This window comes from Crinia signifera, chromosome 5 (assembly GCF_055691185.1).
Source record: "Crinia signifera chromosome 5, ASM5569118v1, whole genome shotgun sequence".
NCBI classification, from domain to species: Eukaryota; Metazoa; Chordata; class Amphibia; order Anura; family Myobatrachidae; genus Crinia; species Crinia signifera.
In genome coordinates, this window is record NC_139221.1 from 234,815,420 (window position 1) to 234,837,224 (window position 21,805).

At 45.9% G+C, this 21,805-nt stretch overlaps 1 protein-coding gene across 5 annotated transcripts in view; it reads left to right on the forward strand.

Moving 5' to 3' along the window:
- Positions 1-3,523: 3,523 nt before the first annotated feature.
- The window catches only part of CNOT10 (CCR4-NOT transcription complex subunit 10), an 83,449-nt gene continuing 65,167 nt past the window's right edge, over positions 3,524-21,805 (forward strand). For 2 of the 5 annotated variants that reach the window (XM_083188659.1, XM_083188661.1), the window contains exons 1-7: positions 3,524-3,662; positions 5,443-5,539; positions 6,241-6,335; positions 7,287-7,448; positions 9,246-9,396; positions 10,275-10,343; positions 20,979-21,127. In XM_083188659.1, coding sequence (XP_083044785.1) covers positions 5,518-5,539; positions 6,241-6,335; positions 7,287-7,448; positions 9,246-9,396; positions 10,275-10,343; positions 20,979-21,127 — 648 coding nt within the window. In that variant the 5' untranslated portion in view covers positions 3,524-3,662; positions 5,443-5,517. Of the gene's footprint in view, positions 3,749-5,442; positions 5,540-6,240; positions 6,336-7,286; positions 7,449-9,245; positions 9,397-10,274; positions 10,344-20,978; positions 21,128-21,805 lie in introns of all 5 variants that reach the window. The other 3 variants (XM_083188662.1, XM_083188663.1, XM_083188660.1) reach the window with 2 other exon arrangements.

Below are 21,805 nucleotides of genomic sequence, written 5' to 3' on the forward strand. Positions count from 1 at the left end.
AGAGAGAGAGAGAGAGAGAGAGAGAGAGAGAGAGAGAGAGAGAGAGAGAAACTATACCTCTTTCTCACACATGCAGAATCACAAAAGGTAGCAGAGTAACTTTTGAATCTTTTGCTTCGAGCAGGCTAACTAGTATCTTATACAGGTTGAGTATCCCTTTTCCGAATATCCCTTATACGAATTATTCCAGAAACCATACATTCCAGAAAGTTAATTTTTTTTATTTATTTTTTGCTTAAACTTATTGGGGACATTTGTACCAGCACTACTGAGGACATGATATGTAACTGACACTATATCATACCTCCCAACAGTCCCTATTTTAGCGGGACAGTCCCGATTATTAGGGCCTGTACCGCTGTCCCACCCCAGGGCGGCAGTGTCCCGCGGTGAGGGGGGGCTGTTGGGAGTTCCCCCTGTCGGCTGCCAAGCAGCGGGGAATAAAAGCTGTGCGCATGCGCACAGCGTCTATTCCCGCAGCCAGGGGGCTGGGGGCATGGCTAGAGGCTCACAGAGCCTCTGGGTCATGCCCCCATAGCGGCAAAATGGGGGCGTGGCCTCGCGGGCGAGCTGCGAGTATAGGCCACGCCCCCAAAATTAGTTAACGCCCTCCGGAAATTTCGGCGTGCCTTCGGCGCGCATCAGCCATGTCCTGGGTCCTGCACAATGAAAGTTGGGAGGTATGCTATATATGTGCAAGAAAATTATTTATTGGCATTTAAATTCAGTATCTAAGATAGTACACAAATTTTGTTTCATGTTTTGAAACCTTGTTTTTTAAACAAATAAGATATATTTGTGTGTATTTCATGTGGTTGATGTGTTTATACAGCATAAATGCAAGATACCTCAAAATACATCATTGAAATATTAAAATATTCCGAAATACGGAATAATCCGTTATCCAAAATTCTCATGGTTCCGAGCATTTTGGATAAGGGATACTTCACCTGTACCTCTATTAACATTTAAAACTTTCTTTTTTAAGCTTTTTTTTTCAATTAAATGTATTCTTTGCACTAGCTTGATTTGTACACAAGGTGGTGCTATAGATCCATGTGGCAGAGAATTCTTCTCTAATTTAGGGCTAAATTAACTAAGAATTGTGTTTGACTTCTAAACCAAGGGTCCCTTTATCAAAGAATATTTCCCTCAGGAGTTTGATGTAAATACTAATTATCGTGGCAATGTATGCAGGGATCCGGACAGTCAGCATCCCGAACATAAGTATGCCAGGGAAGTTTAGGGATAGTCTGCGAGTGGGAGATTAGGGTTTTAGGGGAAGGGTTAGTGTTAAGGCCCCCATACACTACAAGGATTTGGGCCAATTTCACCCGTTTCCAAAGGTTCGGGCAAAGAAATTGTCCTAAATCGCATGTGTATGACATGCCATTGGGTCCAATGCATGGTCCCTTGCGCATCGGCCCCTAAATCGGACCCCCCTACCGGCGGCGGCGAACAGGGGTTGCATGTTATACATCACATGTGAAAGCACTGCATGCGATGTATCGCATGTGATCCTTCCCGGGCAGCTCGTGGAGATTTGGTGACCATACACTGCTGTGATACATCACAGTAGTGTATGGTCATCTTAAGGCTGCGGCAGTGGAGGGTAAGGAGAGGAGTTAGCATACTTGCTAAAATGTGTTGGTATTCTGACTGACAGCATCCTTATTGTTAGGCCACCTTAACCATCCCAATCATACATCATGCCTATGTGATTGCATTCTGCAATGCGATCCTGGGCGATAATATTGAGCCCAGATTACATCACAAATTAGTTAAATGATAAATGGGCCCTCAAATCATTGAATATGGCAGGCAGCAAAGGTTCTTTAAAAGATGAGGAGCCCCCCACTGTAAAAATGTTACAGTGGAAATTTTTTCTGATGATTTCGGCAGAGCTGCTGTCGTCACCACAGGACACTGGTGGGAGGGGGAATGGCATTTCTAAATTACGCCACTGGCTGACAGGTTGCAGGATTCACTAATCTTTGTATTTTAGGGCCTGATTCAGTTTGAACTGGTCCCAGGCATATTCGCACCGTGGACTGATGGTGCAGCTCTGGACATGCGCAGACATGGATTTGTGCATGTGCAGGGCCACTGTACCATACCTCCTTAACAGTCCGAAAACCGTGGGAATGTCCTGGTTTTTGGGGACATTCCCGCGTCCCTCCCGCGGCCGGCAGTGTCCTGCAGCGAGGGGGGGGGGGGCTGTTGGGAACCCCCCCTGCCGGCTGGTGAGCAGCGGTGAATAAACACTGTGCGCATGTGCACAGCGTCTATTCCCGCAGCCAGGAGGCTGGGGGCATGGCAAGAGGCTCACAGAGGGGGGTGTGGCCTCGTGGGCGAGACGCGACTATAGGCCACGCCCACAAAATTAGGCCACACCCCGATGTTTTCCGCAGTCCCCTATCCCTCCTCTGGCTCCCAAGAAGTTGTGAGGTATGCTGTACGAATGCTTTCGGAGACTATCAAAATTGCCAAGGCGTTCATACGGGTAGGGGAGGGGGCAGAAACAGGGTGGCATCAGGGGATTGCCCATTTTATGGGTGTATCCATGAAAACGCTGGGCATTCCCCTGGGGACACAGGTGGGCCGATGATTTCTCGACCCTTGAGCCGCATGTTAGGGGATGTGTTCACGTACGGCTGGGCGGCACCTAGGCACTCATTAAGCAGCGAACAACCGCAGCTTAACGATCAGTGTTTAATCACCCCCTTAGTGTCTGTTGTGGCAATACCTGAGGTATACCTTATTATGTGTAAAACCCTGTTGGATATATTAAAATAATACCAGTCACTATAGGAGTACTGTGGTTATTTTAATATTTCCTTTACAGACTCCAGAAACCAGAGGGCCCTTAATGTCATAGAAAAATCTCCCTATTTTTCTCCTGCTTAGCCAATATTGTCTACATACCTCCCAACACCTGGGACCCCGGCGGCGGGACAGGGTGCATTTTTGGGGCGTGGCCTGTCTGAAAGGGGCGCGGCCTATACTCGCGGCGCTCCCGTTTTTCGCCGCGATGGGGGCATACCCAGCAGCTCCTCTGCGAGCTGCTGGCCAGCCCCCAGCCACTCTGCCTGCAAGAATAGATGCTGTGTGCATTCACGGACTACAGGTGGACTCACAATTGCCCCCCGCCGCACGACACTGCCGGCGGGAATGTCCCAAAATATCGGGACGTTCCCGCGATAATCGGGACAGTTGGGAGGTATGTGCATAAGTTGCTTAGCATAGTTTGACTGTGCAGGCAAGGCAAGTTTTACTAGATCATAGACAAAATCGCTTAGTCAAAATCTCCGGTTTATCTACCCAAAATCTCTCTCAAAACTGCTTAGTGAAAATTATCCATTAGCCTAAATATCCCCGTGTGTACACCCCTATACACATGTGATAGAGCTGCCATTAATTTGTGGACTGGAAAGCACAGTAACGCCATACGAACGCAGTGGTCTTCACATATATGGCGGCGCTGAGGGGACAAAATAATAGTTATCGCGTTACCCTCACACCCGGATGTGTCTCGCGTATCTCCCGGAAGCGCTGGGGTCAGAGGCGAGCGTCGCAGGAAGGAAGCTACTGCGGCGCATGCGCGGAGACACAGCTGTACTGCAGGGAATGTACGGAGCGTCCGGCGGGTTGCTTTGGTACCGGTGAGTGGTTGCTGGGGGTGATGTCAGCGGTGGGTTCGGCGGAGGGAAGAACAGGATACAGTCATGCACGTTCAGGGAGAACAGAGGTAAAGGGCTGAGGATGGAGCTCAAGGATAGAGCACTGCAATTATCCCACCTCCAGGCTCCATCCCCACTTACAAAAAAAAACTCACCAGGAGTGGTAACTCTCTCCTTTCACTTGTAGTAGTTATAGGGAGCTTGTGAGTGTCACCAAGATATCGGTCAAATATATTTTCATATCTTTTTCTATGTAGCAGTGGCATCTCCAGTGCTCTCTGTGTATCCATGGTATGTGCCATGCACTGTTAGTATTTGTGGACAAATGCCATGTACTGTGTGTATCCTTGGCACATGCCACTCACTGCGCATAGATTGGGAATTATATTCGGTTGTCAAGATCCGGACAATGCCAGTAGCTCCTGGTGATGTTTATATCCCTAACTCGCCCATCCCACTGTTTAAGCCTAGTGCTTAAAGTTAAACCATTGCCATCTGTCAACATTGTGACTGTTAGGATTGGCAGAGGTTGACAGGGAGAGTCGGAGGGTGGAAGGGAGATGCAGTGGCTCTATGGCAAAGCAGAGCATGACAGAGGCAGTGGGTGATGAGGATGGCTGGTGGTGATGTAAGAGGTAGGCAGAGATTGCTGGGTGGGACTGGAGAGGCAAAGCACTGGGGTGGGGGCAGAACTGTCTGATGACTTGAGATCTCTAAGGCAGTGAGGTGAGGAGTCCGAAGCAACAGAACATTCTTGGATCAATGATGGTCAGCAACAAGGAGTCGCAACCCACTTTTGTCAGGACCCACAGTTTGGGAACCGCTGCTTCAGAGGCTTGGCATGCAACTAGGGAAGAGAGAACTGGCATAGATACTACAGTGCCTGGGCCCATATAGGATATTCCAAAGTGTTGATTGGAACATTGGCAGTACTTGGTGTAGTTTCTGTAGAAACAAACCAAGCACCAATATTCCTGCTCTGTAGGCAACTGAACCACTAATAGAGTAACTAGATAAAATGTAAGTGCACTTTCTATAACATGACATTAGAGGAGAAGTTGAAACCCACAGGCAGCAGGACCCATTGGAGATTTTGCCTGTCCAACCCTGCATTTGCACTTATTAGGCTGTAGATAAATTGGTGTGACAAATGTACCAGGCGCCAAGAGATAAATTAAAGGGATTTAACAAATGGGTATAATAACATATGCATAGAGGAAATTCTTACCCCTAAGGGTATTTGGAGCCAACAAGGATTGTAGGTGACAGGGATAGCTTAGCACTGGGTAGGTCCAATCGAAAGTTGTCAGTTACTGCCAATGCGTTTCAAGCATCTAGTGCTCTTCTCCCTGGGCACAGTTTGCTCCACACACTTGCTGACCCCTTAATTAGGCTGTGCTTGGCTAAAGATTCTTATTTACATGTAAAGAAAAGTGTTTTTTATATCAAATCTGCTTGAACTGGCTTACCCAGCCTGGCGATACCGATGTGCGGTACCACGCATCGGCAGTGCTGCAGGCCATACACACGGAGCGTTCCATGCTCCTTTTCTAAGCGATCTAATCAGATCGCTTTGGAAAAAAAGGATGAAATCACCCCCTATGTATGCCCCTTTGTTTTATTTATTTTCACTAGTGCCAGGAAACTATAAACAACATTTTTTTTTAAATATTTGTTTAATTGTGAGAAGTGGATGGACACTGTGCAATTAAACGGAATAAATTGTTGTTGTTGAATGTATTATTTATTTTGTTTCCTGCAGGTAAAAATCTTTGTACTATAAAAAACAGACTTCAGAGATTGGAACAAAAGCTTGGTAATCCGCAATAGGCAAAAAATGGCTGCCGATAAAGCAGGAGGTAATTACTTATTCAGAAATGTGATTTATATTTTGTATAAGCCAAATAGTTTGAACATAGATGTCCTGCATCATCTCCGCACTTCACATTGGCAAAACGAAACAACTTTTTTGAGTGAAATCGGTTGTTGTACGACCCAGCTGCCACTAGATTGTAGTGTTCATTCGAGCACCCGCTATCTTTGAAAACCTATGCAGTTCCTCTTCCCTGCCTGGGGTGTCGCTGTCTGCTGTGGTGTTTCTAGCACAGGTCTGGTTTGCATATCAGTGCTGATATACAGACCACACTGCTAGAAGCAATAGAAGCGACACCCCAGGCAGGGAAGAGGATCTGCATGGGTTTTCAAAAATAGCGGGTGCTAAAATGAACAACCGATCAATTCAATTGTTGCTTAGTTTTGGTGCAAGTGCAGCCGGTGTGGAGGAAAAGGGGGCACTTTTCCGTCGCAGCCTTCTGCAATAGACGTGAAAAGTTCAATTGTGCAAAATTAACTCGTTTGCGGTTAATTGAATTCCCCAGCCTTTTCTTTTAAAAAGCTTGGTCCAGTGACGGCTGAGTCTGCATTATATACATCCATTCCAGTTGTACACATTTTTACATGCGTGTTTTTATAGTGAAGGTGGTTAAGTAGAATAGAATTTGTATGGTTCAGACAGTATAAGAACTTTTTTGCCGTTCATTACTTTTGTGATCATTTCTAGATCAGGGAACAGAAAAGCATGAGAGTTCTGCCAACTGCTCTGGTATTTCCGACCAAGAAAAGGAGCTGTCCAGGTGTGCTTTACAGGCCTTCATGGTAATTTGTTTTATGTATTTTACATTGTTATATAATTGAGTGCAAGCTATATACAGATGTTTTAATTAAAGCTGGCCATACATCAGAAAGATCAATCTTTAAGATCGATTGCGCTCATGAGTGTGTACAATTTCCCTTGAAATCCCCGGCAGTCCTTGGTGGTTTTTGTGCACACAATCTACTCACAATCCATCATACAATCAGTCATACAATCCATCTGCTGATTGATTGTATGATTGTGTACACAAGATGTGCACACAATCTGCATACAATCCATCTTACAATCAATTGAGATTGTATGATTGGGTACAATATCTTTCTGATGTATGGCCACCTTAAGTTTTCAAGAGTCCTAGTAATATTTATTGTCATATTTATAAGTCCGTATGCATATTGTTGAACTGATCTACACTGTGTTTTGTAGGGTTTCTTTTTCTCCCATCTCTCCATACTCTTACCATCTTTCTCGTCCTCTTGTCTCCCATTCCCATCTCTCTCACTAAGGGCGAGATGTACTAAGCTTTGAAAAGTGAGAAACTGGAGAGTGATAAACTGCCAACCAATCAGCTCCTACCTATCATTTTCAAACACAACCTGTGAAATGGCTGGTAGGAGCTGATTGGCTGGTGACTTCTCACTCTCTATTTTATTACTTTTTAAGCTTAGCACATCTGGCCCTAAAGCATCGCTACCGGTTTCCTTTTCAACCGTTTTCAGAAAAGTCTGCTCATTACCTGTAGCGTTAAGTACCGGTCACTCCCATATGGTGCTACACGGCTGTCTGTAGGACTGTGATAAGCACTAGAAAGCATTCTAGTAACGTCCTTCATGCTTAGCAGTTCAATTACATTATGTCGCAGTGATCAGTTGCTCTTTCATATTACTTGTGTATATTTGTTGGAAACGTTCATTTTTTTTTTTATTTGTCCCAAACCTGTTTATGTGTACCAGGCTGGAAATTATGAGGCCTGCATTCAGCAACTTGAAGAGTTGAAAGAAATTAACAAAGACGACTACAAAGTAATGTTGAACATGGCAGTCGCAGAGTTTTATAAACGTGACCAGAGCACAACGGACAGTTTAAAACAGACTCTGAACCAACTAAAGAATGAGGTAACAAACCGATTTATTTGTCCCTTGTCCACAAATTGATATACATAGATATATTTATACATACTGTGTAATAAGGTTCAGTGACCAGCTTTAGCTTGCATGGTTCTCCACCTAATAATATAGATGTACTTAGTGTGGGACATATAAGGTAGTATTACCTCCTTGGCTTCTGCAATTCCACGGAAAATGCTTTTTTTTTTTTTTCGATTCCGTGTGTCTGTCCAAAAGCTTTGTATTTGTGTGCATGCCATACATTATGAATATACAGTGTTGTCCTTGCTTTGGTGTCTCTCCCATTTTGGGAATTTGTGCCTCCCCCCCCCCCCCCCCCCCCCCACGTTGCACGCAAACTTTGGTGCCAGCTCAGTTCTGCAGGAGTTTGTAAGTGCAAGTTCACATCTTATAAATCATGCACATAACAAGTGATTTTTGTGAAGCACGCTCACATTATTCCTGTTTTCATTGTAAAAATCCAGAGAATTGTAGGGATATTGAGCATTCATTTTACTGTGTGCAACCTGTGCAGATGGAATGGTAGGAGTATGATAATTGCTCTAAGGCTGGTTCCACACACTCCGGCTCCTGCCGGACGGTGAAATCCCGCACGGCCAGGGAGCCGTGCCGCACACATTAGTTGTGAATGGACACTATTGTGTCCATTCACACGGGACGGACATCCCTTCCATTATAAACTAGTGTGTGCGGCACGGCTCCCTGGCCGTACGGGATTTCACCGTCCGGCAGGAGCTGGAGTGTGTGAAACAAGCCTAACACCCCCCAAAAAAGAGTAAATAAGATCACAGAATGGTATTGGGAAGGTTAGTGGTGGCTAAAAGCAAGGTGTTGGATGTAGATTTGCATTGAAAAAAATAGCGGGAATGACCTTTTCCCGAAGTTTCAATTATGCTGCTTTCAGACTGCATAACTGGCTTTGACCCTGTATTTGAAAACGTTTCCAAAAACGGGTCTGCCAGGTAAAACCCCTTTCACACCGCACCTCTTAAACGGTATATTACCGTTTAAGTGCCGATTTTTTTTTTTTTTTGACACTGGCAGACCCGTTTTTGGAAACTTTCCAAATACAGGGTCAAAGCCAGTGCAGCTTTCAGCGCCGCCTCCCTCCCTGTTAACGCGCGCGGGGGGGGTCGGCGGCGGGCGGCTCCAGTGCTATGAATATTTAATGAGCGCTCATTAAATATTCACTGCGCTGAATTTAGGACCAAGCTCATTGGCTGGGTCCTAAATACCGTTTCAGACCCGATTTTGATCCCAAAATACCGGGTCTGAAACGGGTAGGACCCTGCATTTTAACCGGTTTGAAAAAACGGTATTTTCAAACCGGTTAATTGGATCTGCACCTTTCAGACCGCAAAGATTACCGTTTTAAAACGGTAAAAAAACGGCAATATACCGTTTCCAAAGTGCGGTCTGAAAAGGGCATTAGAGTGACCAAATTCTTGACAAATTGCACAGAATTGAATCATCTGGTTTGTATCGTTTAATAAATCCTATTGATTTTAGTTGTTATGCACAGTATATTTTGGTTCTGGTTGATATATCTACATTGACAGAAAAAAATGTGACAAATGCATGTCAACCTTTTGACCCGGTCGACATTTGGCTTTCTATTAATCCACACCCGTATATTTAAGTGTTTAATTTTTCCCAGTCCCCATCACTTATGGAGCATTACCGCTTCCTTCCATACGTATATGTAAGCTTTGATGGTAAACTATATGCAGGAAACTTCAGATCTGTTCGGTGACCAGCCACCTCCTTTTTAAATGTTATTCTTAGGTTCATTCAGCGGTTGAAGAGATGGATAGTTTGGATGATGTGGAGAACAGCATGCTTTACTATAACCAAGCAGTCATCCTGTACTACCTGCGTCAGCACATGGAAGCCATTGCTATTGGAGAAAAGCTTTACCAATTTATTGAGCCTTTTGGTAAGTTCTGCAGACTTTACTGTATTTTTTGTTATTTTTATATTGCTTGCATTTTATTTTTTCATTTTGTTTTATCAGTTTTTTTGGGATTATTAGACTACTTTATGATATTAGACTACTTTTATTATCATTTTAATTATCTTTTCTAAGTGAAATATTTAGTGTTTATAAGGTTTTCATATGAAATATTTCATTGTTTTTATATGTGTGATGGAACGATCTTTACACTGTACTTTGCTTTTATAGTAGCGCTGGCTGATTTGCTAAATAGGTGGTCAAGTGAGTTGTCTATCCCATTCTCTGATTTTATGTTTCAGTGCTCATTCTTTGACATAACATCAACAATGGGTATAATACTGAGTCTTTTTAACATATCTGAGGGTGTTTTTCACATAAGTTGTAAATGTTGTCGCTTGTGAACTTGGAATTTGCTGCTACTGTGCACCAGTCCTGTTTACAATGTAGAAGTTGCTACTTGCAGGGTTTTTAACTACTGTCTACTTGCACATAGATCTCTAAGTTAATTGACTGAGAAATGCATGGATTGAACTAATTATCAGCATCTATGTACAAAAAGGTGTTAATGTGAATGTCACAATGGTTTGACCTTATATTTAGTATTGGCATGCCATTCTAATGGGACTATCATGTAAGGTGTGGAGGACAAACCAAAATGCTGGCCTAGTTTTAAAAGTGGCAGAATTGCTAAAATATGTAGTACCTGTAAATCTTTTTTTTTTGTACAGTTAGTATGTATTTTTGAGTTTAAAATAATTTTTGGGGGACTATTGACCGCCTAAAAAAAAATGATCGCTCACTCTTTAACTATTTCTATACACTTCCTTTCCCATTATGCTTTTTTGCCACTGATATTTTAGGGAGGCGTCTGAAAATACCCAGAACGACGCCCCAAAGCACTAAAGGATCGTGTACACCATACAGACGAGGTGAAGACTCTCACTAATATTTCATTTTGAGGTTGCTTTTTTCTTACCAGGATGCTGTGTAAACTGGCAGCTGTTCGGGACCGTGTACCAGTGGAAGCAGATTGAATGTAGCACCACTTTCTTATTTTATTAATTATTTCCATCAACTCTGGAATAATATCAACATTATGTAAAAGTTAAATAGAATGTGCAGCTATTTATTTTTGATTACATGCCTCTGATTTAAATGGCCTTTATTCAGATGTACATTGAAAATGTGTCTAATTTTCTGATAGGAGTGAGGGGTACAGGTCCTGATGCATGGTGCTTATATAGTTCTCTCCTAATCTAAGTTGTCTTCATTCTGATATTTCCACCCATCATTGATGAGTTGCTAATAAGCGGGCATACTAATTGCGTATTGTGCCCAGTTGGATAAGTAGTTTGCGCATATTTCACAGGTCAACAAATTTTAGTGCTAAGTGATAAATCATTATTCTGTATTCGTGTCTCTCGAACACATGTGTAAACTGACTGACTAATGCTGGCCACACATCAGACCAACTTTCCTCCAACCATCCAACTAGTTGGTTGGTTGGACTGAAAATCTGGTACTGTGTGGGGGCAAATGCCAATAAGAAATTTGCTCACAAGCTCAGGAGAATGGACAAAAACATTCAGTGAAGTTGTTTAAATCAAATAGGTCCAACTTCAGTACATTGTCTGAGTGACAGTTGTTGTCCATTTTCCGATTTGGGAAACAAATGACTTAATTACCAATTACATTTGCTCCTATCCAGTACCAGGTTTTTATTCCATCCAACCAACTAGTTGGATGGGTACTTGTATATTTTGGCGGCGCCCATCGCATCGCATACCATAACGCATACGATGGTATGCGATTTCGTTCGATAGTGTGCGATGGCATACAATTTTCATACCCCCACTATCCACGTTGGCGTGGAGTTGAGAATAGAATAGTGTGGCGAGCGCAGTGAGGGGACGCGGATACCTGTGAAGCCCGCGAAGGGACGCGTTTTACCTGTGAAGGTATCCGCGTCCCCTCGCTGCACTCGCCACGCTTCGGGCTCGGTGGCTCGCTGCGCTCGCCACACTATTCTATTCTCAACTCCACGCCGACGTGGATAGTGGGGTTATGAAAAGGTCGTAGGACGCGTACCGCCGCCCCTCGTGGGCTCGCTGCGCTCGCCACGCTTCGGGTTCACGTTTATAGTGGGGGGGTGGCATGGGGGTGCATTTAACATTGTAAGCACCCATTAGGGGGTCAAAATCGCGTCGCATCGCATGCCATCCGGTACATGGCATGCGATACGTTCATCGTACGATGTACATCGGGGGCGCCGCTATAATACACAAGTACCGTTGGATAGTTGGAGGAAAGTTGGTCTGATGTGTGGCCAGCATTACACAGTACATATACAGGTTGCACTAATTATTCCTGTGAATACCTTGAAAACCTGCTCTTTTTAGTGTTCTATAAGTTCCGAGTTCGAGAAACTGCAGTAATTTTTATTGAAGGTCAAACCTAAAACAGCAGTCCTGATTTTTAGAACTGGATGGTGTACACCTTTTATCACATCCATTAAGCTGCAGTTATCCAGACTGCTTGACAGACTACCACTTTATTAACCAGGAAATAAAGCTTAATAAATTATTAGTGGGAAGAATGCTTAGACACATAGGGGTAGATGTATGAAGCCGTGATAAGGGTAAAGAAGCACTGAAGTAACATTCTAATTTGCATACTATTAAATTATACAGAGCAGCTGATTGGTTGCCAAGGGCAAATTCTCCACTGGCTCAATTCTCCACTCTTATCACTGCTTCATATATTTAGTGCACGTCTATTGTTGGTGGTTGTGGAAAAAGTCATGGGCTGTAATCCAGTGGACAGGGGTACCAGGAAGTGCTAATTCGAACCAGTACCATGTAGGTGCCTGATACATTTTTAAGGGGGCTCCTGGAGGATAATGCCTGATATGGAGTATGTATGAAATAGAAGAGGTGGAACCAAATGGTTTGCATCCAGTTTTACTATGCAGATTTGCTAGAACTGCTGCAGTTTAGGGATTTGCCAACAGCAACACAACTGATATGGCTTTTTTATTTATTTTTTTGGTGGTAATTTTTTTTTTCTAATTTCAATTATTGAACAAAACTGATATTTAGTGGGCAGTTAAAAACGTTTACATTTTAGATACAACTTTTATTGTTGTATTTGTTACTTTCACATACATAAACTGGCTTTGTGTGTCTTATGCTGCTTTCAGACCGCAAAACTGGCTTTGACCAGGTATTTTAAAACGTTTCTAAAAACGGGTCTACCAGCTAAAACCCCTTTCACACCGCATGTCTTTAAACGGTATTTCAATGCAGTTATTGTTCCTTCACAACACTGAACCCGTTTTAACCCATAGAAAACAGTGGATGAAGAAAAAACGGTAGGACTCTGCTTTATTACCGTTTAGAAATACCAGTTCAATAAAACCGGTAAATTCACTCTGCGCAAATTACCGTTTAAATCGGTAAATAAAAATGGCAAAATAACGTGTAAAAAGTGCGGCCTGAAAGGGGCATTAATAGGCTGTTCATAGGTCCATCAAATAAAAAAAAAAATATTTATATATTATTTTTGTTCTTTTAAGAAATATTATTTCCTAACATGTGCAATGATCGATATCATGGTGGAATCCAAAGGGGTGATTCATTTAGCAGTGCTTGGATGTGGTTCCCAGGTTAAGTGACCGGAGCTATTAAATGGCTTCTGCAGTAAGTTTGTGCCACTAGGTGGTTCTGTTGCCATTAGTTAGTGCCTCAGACATAATTACGGTCTTACCACTTGCTGTAACAGCATTGTGCATAACTCTTAACCCAGGAGATGTAATTTACTATGACTAAGTGCACCCCTCAAGTGCCTAGCGCTATGCGATTGAACAGCTCGGGGCACTTTACCTAAAAGCTACATACCGTTGATGCTAATTGAATTGCCCTTTTAGAACATTAAAATGGCATGCTAGTCTTTTTCTTTAGTATCCAAGACCAGGGTTAGCTGGTTTAAACCAAAACACTATTGTTTTTATTTATGCTATGACTACAAGCACGGTGCCTTGACTTTTTCAGTGATCGCGCTCAGTGTGACCCTTCACTTTTTAATGTTGGGATAATACTCCACTGTTTCTGGGTCCCATTGAATATTCTACTTTCTCCTTCATCCTTGGGGACACTGAAGTCTACGCTGGGGAATAGAGTGGTGTATCGGAGGAGTCGGCACTTTAAGAAACTTGAACTGTGGTATGGCTCCTCCCCCTCTATTCCCCCCTCAGACCTCAGTCTTAGTTTAGTGCCCGGAGGAGTCGGATCCTTGGGCAAGGGGCTCCGTTTGGGGCCTTTTTTGTTTTTGCTTGTTTATATATGAGACAGGCAGCCAGCGCGTGCCGGCTGCCTGCGACGTGGGATAGCTCTCCGGGGGGTCAGAGCGGCACCGCTTGCGGCGCACGCGGCTGACTCCGGTCACGGACGCATCGGCGTCTGGGTCCCGCCACAGCTGCCTGCGGCTTGTGTTACGGGGCCGCGACCTAGTCGCCCGCCGGAGAGAGCAGGGCGTGCGAGCGCATAGCGCTGGGTGACGGCTGGACCAGGGTTAATTCGCTGGTCCAGCAGGGAGCAGACAGCCAATCAGCGCCGCTGTGTACAGCGCGCGCTCTGATGAGGACGGAAGGGGCGGACCTGTGAGTGGTCGCGTCCTAGCTGCAGTCCTCAGCGTCAGACGCCGGTGCCTGCCACGCTGCTCCCTTGTCTGCTGTGCCTCTACAGTTCTCTGGAACAGGACAGCAGGACGCTTTCTCTCCCTCTTCAGCCTGGATATTATTGAATGCTGCGCTGGGTGAGTGGAGGGGATTTTCTCTTGTGAGACTTCCCCGCTGGAGAGATTATCAGGTGGGCCTAATTCGGGGAAGGTGCGCTCCTCTCCCCCTATTAGTTTGGTGCTTTTGCTCTTGGTGTGGGGTCTTGGTGTGGGGTCCTTGTTGGGGGCTCTCTTTGTCTGGCGTATTTCACCTCCTTCCACCTGTGTGTAAGGTGTGTGTGTGTGCAGATGGCAACCAAGTCTCAGTCAAAAGCTTCTCCAAAGCTGTTTGTATGCACTAAGTGTGAGCAACAGTTTACGCAGCATGTGAAGGGTGTATCCTTGTGTAAGGATTGCTTCAAAGGGGATGCTGGGCAGAGTCAGGTCCCTATTCTGAACCAGTTACCAGTGTGTTAGCCACTCTGGCATCAGAGATGGCTGCGTCTCGCAGGGACAGGGAGTCATTGCATGTGCAACTGGCTTCCATGTCTGCTGCGGAGCCTACCTGGGCCAGAGAACTGATTACATCAGTGAAGGCGTTGGTCCAAACCACTGCGGTGCCTTCAGGGTCCGCAAGTGCTCCTCCTCCCCTGAGGAAAAGAAGTGTTCCTTTATTGTTACAGGGAGATACTTCAGAGGATGAACCGGGGGGACCCTTTAGATGGGGATATGTTTCAGGAGGATCCTATAGATCCGGTGGAGGACGTTCCTCAGGAGGAGGCCCAGGGTATAGAGGCCCTCATTCAGGCTATTAAATCTACCCTCAATGTTAGCGAGCAGGAGCCGCCGACGCAGGTTTCTATTTTTGGGAGGTCTGCTAAGGCAGTGGTCAACTTCCCAGAGTCTATGGAATTGGAGAAACCTCTTCTGGATATTTGGAGGTCTCCAGAAAAAAAGTTTCAGTTATCTAAACGGTTTAAGGCCTCTTACCCATTTGCTCCGGAGGCTAGGGCAAAATGGGAGTCTCCGCCGTTGGCAGACGCGTCAGTGTCAAAGCTTTCCAAGAAAGCGGCACTTCCCATTCCTGGGGCAGTGGCCCTCAAGGAGGCGCCAGATAGGCGTCTAGAGGCGGGGCTTAAGCAGATTTTTTCAAACCGCAGGTGTGTCACTTCGGCCCATTCTTGTGATTTCCTGGGTCAGTAGGGCCATGGAGAAATGGGCCGAGGATTTGTCTAAAGGTCTGAATGATCAGGGCTCGTCTGAGGAGTTCATTCAGTTAGCAGAACAGATGCGGGAATCTGCGATGTATATTGGAGAGGCTGCAAGGGATTCTGCGGCTCTGGTGGCAAGGATTTCTGCTCAGTCCATTACGGCTAGGAGGTCATTGTGGCTTAAGTCCTGGCAAGCGGAGGCGGACATTAAAAAGGCGGTAGAGGCTCTTCCGTTTACGGGAGAGGTCTTATTTGGGCCGGAGTTAGACAAGTTGATTTCTCTGGCCACAGGAGGCAAATCAACTTTCCTGCCTTCCGCGCCCCTCCTCCCAAAAAGCCTTATCAAGGCCCGGCTTTTCGCTCCTTTCGGGGGGCACCTAAGTTCAGAGGTAAGTCCAGAGGATCCTTTACCGCTTCTCGTGGCAGAGGCAGAGGGTTTGGTGGAGCAGCCACTTCCTCAGGACCAGCCGCTCGGCGCGCAGACGTCAAGCAAACCGAAAAGCCCGCAGCATGACTCCCGGCCCTCCTACCTGGGGGATCCCAGAGTAGGGGCTCGCCTGTTGGACTTCCGGCAGGCCTGGGAGGGGTCTTGCAAGGACAAGTGGGTTCTGTCCGTCATTGCGCAGGGGTACAGACTGGAGTTTTCCGGTACTCCTCCTCGCCAGTTTTTTACAATAGGTCTGCCTTACGTGGAATTGAACCGTCAGTTGCTTCTTCAAGCAGTACAGAAGCTGTTGACCGCAGGAGTTATAATGCCGGTTCCTTCCGAACAACGCACAGAGGGGTTTTATTCTTCCCTGTTCCTGGTTCCGAAACCGGACGGTTCGGTTCGACCAATATTGAATTTAAAAGCTTTAAACGAATACATCACGTACCACAGATTCAAAATGGAGTCTCTTCGTTCTGTGGTTGCAGGGCTGGAGCCGGGGGAATTTTTAGCATCTTTGGATGTCAAAGATGCTTATTTGCATATTCCCATTTACGTCCCGCATCAGAAGTTTCTTCGCTTCGCGATAAGGGATCTCCATTTTCAGTTTCGGGCTCTGCCCTTTGGTCTTTCATCGGCGCCACGTCTGTTTACCAAGGTAATGGCAGTGATGGTAGAGGTGCTTCATTCTCTGGGAGTAAAGATCGTTCCTTATTTGGACGATTTACTCATCAAGGCCGAATCCAGGGATCAGTTGACGCAGGCGATTCAGGTAACCTGCCAGACGTTATTGACCCATGGCTGGATTCTCAACTACCAGAAATCTCAGCTGAATCCTTCAAGAAGGATTGTATTCCTGGGGTTGATTTTGGACACGGAGGTTCAAAAAGTTTTTCTGCCTCGGGAAAAGATATTGTCACTGCAGGAATTGGTTCGGCAGGTGCTTCGACCTCGGAGAGTGTCGGTGCACTTATGTATTCGATTGCTGGGCAAGATGGTAGCCTCGTTCGAGGCTCTTCAGTTCGGCCGCTTCCATTCAAGGACCTTTCAATTAGACCTGCTCAGGAAGTGGTCGGGCTCCCACTTGCACATGTACAGGATGGTGGCTTTATCGCCTTGCAGCCGTCTCTCTCTCCAGTGGTGGCTACTGTCGGCCAATTTGTTGGAGGGCCGACGTTTCGGAATCTGGGATTGGACGTTGGTAACGACCGATGCCAGCCTCCGGGGCTGGGGAGCGGTTGTGTTGGGACAGCACTTCCAGGGTCGTTGGTCGTTTCAGGAGGCGAAGCTATCTATAAACATCTTGGAGCTTCGCGCGATTCGTCTGGCCTTGTCCAATGCGGACGGGATCCTCCGAGGGAAGGCGATTCGCATTCAGTCGGACAATGCCACGGCTGTGGCTTATGTGAACCGGCAGGGCGGAACGCGCAGTCGCGGAGCCATGCAGGAGGTCCGTCCAATTCTGCAATGGGCAGAGCGGCATGCTCTGGCCTTGTCAGCGGTCTTCATTCCCGGGGTGGACAACTGGGAGGCGGACTATCTGAGTCGCCAGGATGTTCACCCTGGGGAGTGGGCCTTACATCCGGAGGTATTTGCCCAGATCGCCCACCGATGGGGGATGCCTCAGGTGGACATGATGGCCTCCAGGAACAATCGGAAGGTGCGGCTGTATTGTTCCAGGTCTCGGGATCCAGAGGCGGTAGCGACGGACGCGCTGACCGCGAGTTGGAACTATGCCCTCATTTATCTGTTTCCTCCGTTGCCCTTGATTCAGTTGGTACTCAGAAGAATCAAGCGGGAGAGGTCCACGGTCATCCTGGTGGCACCGAATTGGCCTCGTCGTCCTTGGTATGCCGACCTTCAGGGGCTCCTGACAGATCATCCTTGGCAGCTACCTCTAAGGGACGATCTTCTACAGCAGGGGCCGTTCGCCTACCAAGGCTTACGGCAACTTCGTTTGACGGCATGGCTGTTGAGGCCGCACTGTTGAGCAGAAGAGGAATTCCTAAGTCAGTGATTCCCACTATGATAAGAGCCAGGAAGGAGGTTACTTCACGGCATTATTATAGTATTTGGAAGGCCTATGTAGCGTGGTGCGAGTGCCGTAACTTGCCCACGGCTGTTTTTTCTTTGTCTCGGTTGCTGCAGTTTCTACAGTCCGGGTTTAAGGCGGGTTTGCGCCTAGGGTCCCTTAAGGTACAAGTGTCTGCATTGTCAGTTTTCTTTCATCGGCGTCTTGCCGTCATTCCTGAGGTGCAGACGTTTCTGAGCGGGGTTCTCCGTCTTCAGCCCCCAGTGCGGGCTCCGGAGGAACCTTGGGATCTTTCCTTAGTTTTGGATTATCTTAAGTCAAGTTTTTTTGAACCCTTGGATTCTATTGATTTGCGGTTGTTAACTTGGAAAACGGTGTTACTGCTCGCGTTGGCATCGGCACGCCGGGTGTCCGATCTTAGCGCTCTTTCATGCCGGTCTCCCTATCTGGTGTTTCATCCGGACAGGGCTGAGCTTCGGACCAGGTTGGATTATTTGCCTAAGGTGGTTTCATCTTATCACCTGAATCAGCCAATCGTGGTTCCAGCTCTTACGGGAGATTCTGCCTCGCTGAACGTGGTCCGAGCCTTGCAGGTGTATGTGAATAGGACCAAAGATCTCAGAAGGTCGGATTCACTGTTTGTCCTGTATTCTTCGGCGAAGCGGGGTTGGCCAGCATCTAAACAGACTCTGGCTAGGTGGATCTGTCTCACCATTAAGCAGGCTTACCTTCATGCTTCACAGTCACCGCCAGTCAGGATTTCGGCCCATTCCACCCGTTCGGTGGGGCCTTCCTGGGCCGCTGCCAGGGGAGTTTCCCTGGCACAGTTATGTAGGGCGGCCAACTGGTCGGGCCCTAATACTTTCGTTAAGTTTTATAGGTTTGACACCTTTGCGGCCTCTGCCTCCAGTTTCGGCCGTGCGGTGCTTCAGGATGCCCAGTGCCTTCCCACCCGTGGGGATGGCTTTGGGACGTCCCCAGCGTAGACTTCAGTGTCCCCAAGGATGAAGGAGAAAATAGGAATTTGGTACTCACCGTTAATTCCCTTTCTCCGAATCCGTAGGGGACACTGAACACCCTCCCGGCACTGTTCAGGCCAAAAGGGGGGGATTTATTTTGAGCGCATGCAGTTATGTTTGGTTATGCATGCGTCTGGGTGTTGTTGATAGCCTATTGAGTAGTATGGTTGTTTGTTTTTGTTAATGTTCTTTCTCTCTATTGGGGATTCCCTGGTCTCTTTTCTCCTCTCGGGCACGGTCAACTAAGACTGAGGTCTGAGGGGGGAATAGAGGGGGAGGAGCCATACCACAGTTCAAGTTTCTTAAAGTGCCGACTCCTCCGATACACCACTCTATTCCCCAGCGTAGACTTCAGTGTCCCCTACGGATTCGGAGAAAGGGAATTAACGGTGAGTACCAAATTCCTATTTTTGATCTACCCTCCAAGAGGGTTTGAAGTGTCTTGGGGGTGTAACATAGGGTGAGATGCAGCAAAGTAAAAAAATTCTGCCAAACCAAAATGCAGTTTTTGGAGGTTTGGCCCCCATATGCACCAAGCCCAAAATGCCTTACATTCCGGAGGTTGGATGTGGTGGGTGCAGAACCTTGAAGTCGTATCATCGCAAGAGCCGTTTTTTTGCAGAATTCTTCATGCATACGGCCTTGGTTAACGCCGGTATACATGTAGAGGCTGGCGGCAAAGATTCTGCCTGCATCTCGCCCATAGTGAGGTGACTGAGGTGGGTGTGGTATTTAGCACCTTCTAGAAGATAATAGAATCTGATGAGCAGCATTCCATCTTCAATAAAATATGCTAATATTTTGTTGTCTGCAGACGTTTTGGGACAAGATAACTGCGTTAATGGCATAATGTTTTCCTGTAGTGTTTGCAATGGCACTTTTTCATGAAACACTTCTCGCTGTTTAGTTGGCAGTTTACCTGAATGTTTATTGATCTTATTTTTTGTATGCCAGAAAATGTGTGAAACTTAATATCTTTGTTAAATAACAATGAATATTATTTTTTACTTTTACTTCATGTGACCACAGCTAATTAGTGTTCATTTTTCTTGCTCGCATTTTGTCTTAAATGTGTATTATATGCTTGATATAATATGTATTACAAACCCTTTATTTTATCTTCTAAATTGCTCTTTTTAAATCACTGGGAGGTATTTATCAAAGCTGGAAGCAAGATAAAACACCAAACAATCAGCTCCCAACTGCCGTTGTAAATAATACGTTTTAGTTGGTATTTCATCCCTCGCAATTTTATCTTTAAGCTTTAATAAATACCCCCTAAGGCCTGAGCTACAAACAGCATTCAGCGGGAACCACTTGAGTCCGGGTGCGTTAGGGCACTGTGGCTGCGCCACTGATGTGTAGGCACAGGAACCTGTGTGTGGCCCCAGCCTGGTCTGCTTATCCACAAGTGTTAAGATAATGCTATTGAAAGCACATATTTGCATTTGTTTTAGTTTATATCTGTTCATAAAGATAGTTGTACAAATGGAAGTTTTTCTGTTGATTTTAATATACAGGCATATATTCAATGCCGTGGGCGAGCGGTGACTGCGAGCAGGACTTTTTGCTCACAGTCACCGCTCACCCTGTCAGTATTCAACTGACCCCCCCTCATTCGCAAATTCCCCCTCGCTCCGTTTTTTGAGCGAGGGGGAATTTGCGAATGTGCCTCCAAAAGCTGCGAGAGCCGAGGCTAATTACAGCGAGTTTGCTGCACTAGCCGCGGCTCTCGCAGTTTAGGGGAATCCTCGCAGTTCTGTGACTGCGAGGATTCCCCCGGACGTTGCATAGTGCGAGCGGCCGGCGCGGGGGTTAAACTGCGAGGATCACTGGTTTTCTGTGATCCTCGCAGTTTAACCCCCTCGCCGGCCGCTCGCACCGGCATATGTATGTTAATGTATTACTGAAATGTTTTAGTCCAGTCCTGACAAAACTGTGCCTCTTGAGCTTTGATAAAACTACATTTACTTGCATGCCCTAATAGCAAAACTGTAGCATGGCATGCTGGGATTTGTAGTTGCACAGTAACTGGAGAGCCACAGAGTTAGGTGTATTTTATTTGTCAAAATCCCCATATAAAGCATCAAGAGGAAATTGTTATGGATTATTGGAACTACTCCGTACCTGCAGATCCTTTGAATGTGTACTTTTTGTTTCAGAAGAGAAATTTGCACACGCAGTATGCTTCCTGCTCATAGACCTGTACCTCCTAACTTACCAAACTGAGAAAGCCTTGCATCTTTTGGTGGTGCTGGAGAAAATGATCTTGCAGGGCAGCAACAGTAATAAAAATGGTAAAAATAGTGAGGTATGTTGTTGAGCATTTATTCAGTACGTAGACCTGCAGTAGATTGTAACTTGTAAATGTTGAGTGTACATAGAAATTAAAGTTAGCAAATTTACTTGTATGGATACTTTTCGCTGTATCTTACTGTGGCAAATTACTCCCAATGGGGCTATCCAGTTAGTGCCGATGCCTGTGCTTTTTTTGGGCCCAATTCAGACATTTAGCTAAGCTGCCATTTTTGAAGATGGATAAAACCATGTTGCACTGCTTGAGAGGCCAATGTAACTTGCAGAGTTAGATTTGGGTCAGTTATTTTGTTTCTGTGCAGGGTAAATACTGGCTGCTTTATTCTGTCGCTGCAATTTAGATTTCAGTTTGAACACACCCCACCCAAATCTAACTCTCTCTGCACATGTTAGGATTTGCCCACTTGCAGTGGTTTTGTCCATCTGCAATATTTGCAGCCATGCTAACCATTCTGAATCCGGTCCTTTGTTCTACCTGTCTCGTGCAGACAAAACCAAATCCCTGAAAATTACCCCCCCCCCCCCCCCCCCCAATGTTATTGTTCCCTTTTAGTATATAGGGCACACTACTGCATAGCTTCTGCAAGGTGCATCCAGTTAGCAAAGCACAGTTCCGTGACCATATCGGAGTAGTGCCACTCTTCAGTTATGTTTAATTGTGGATTTACCCATG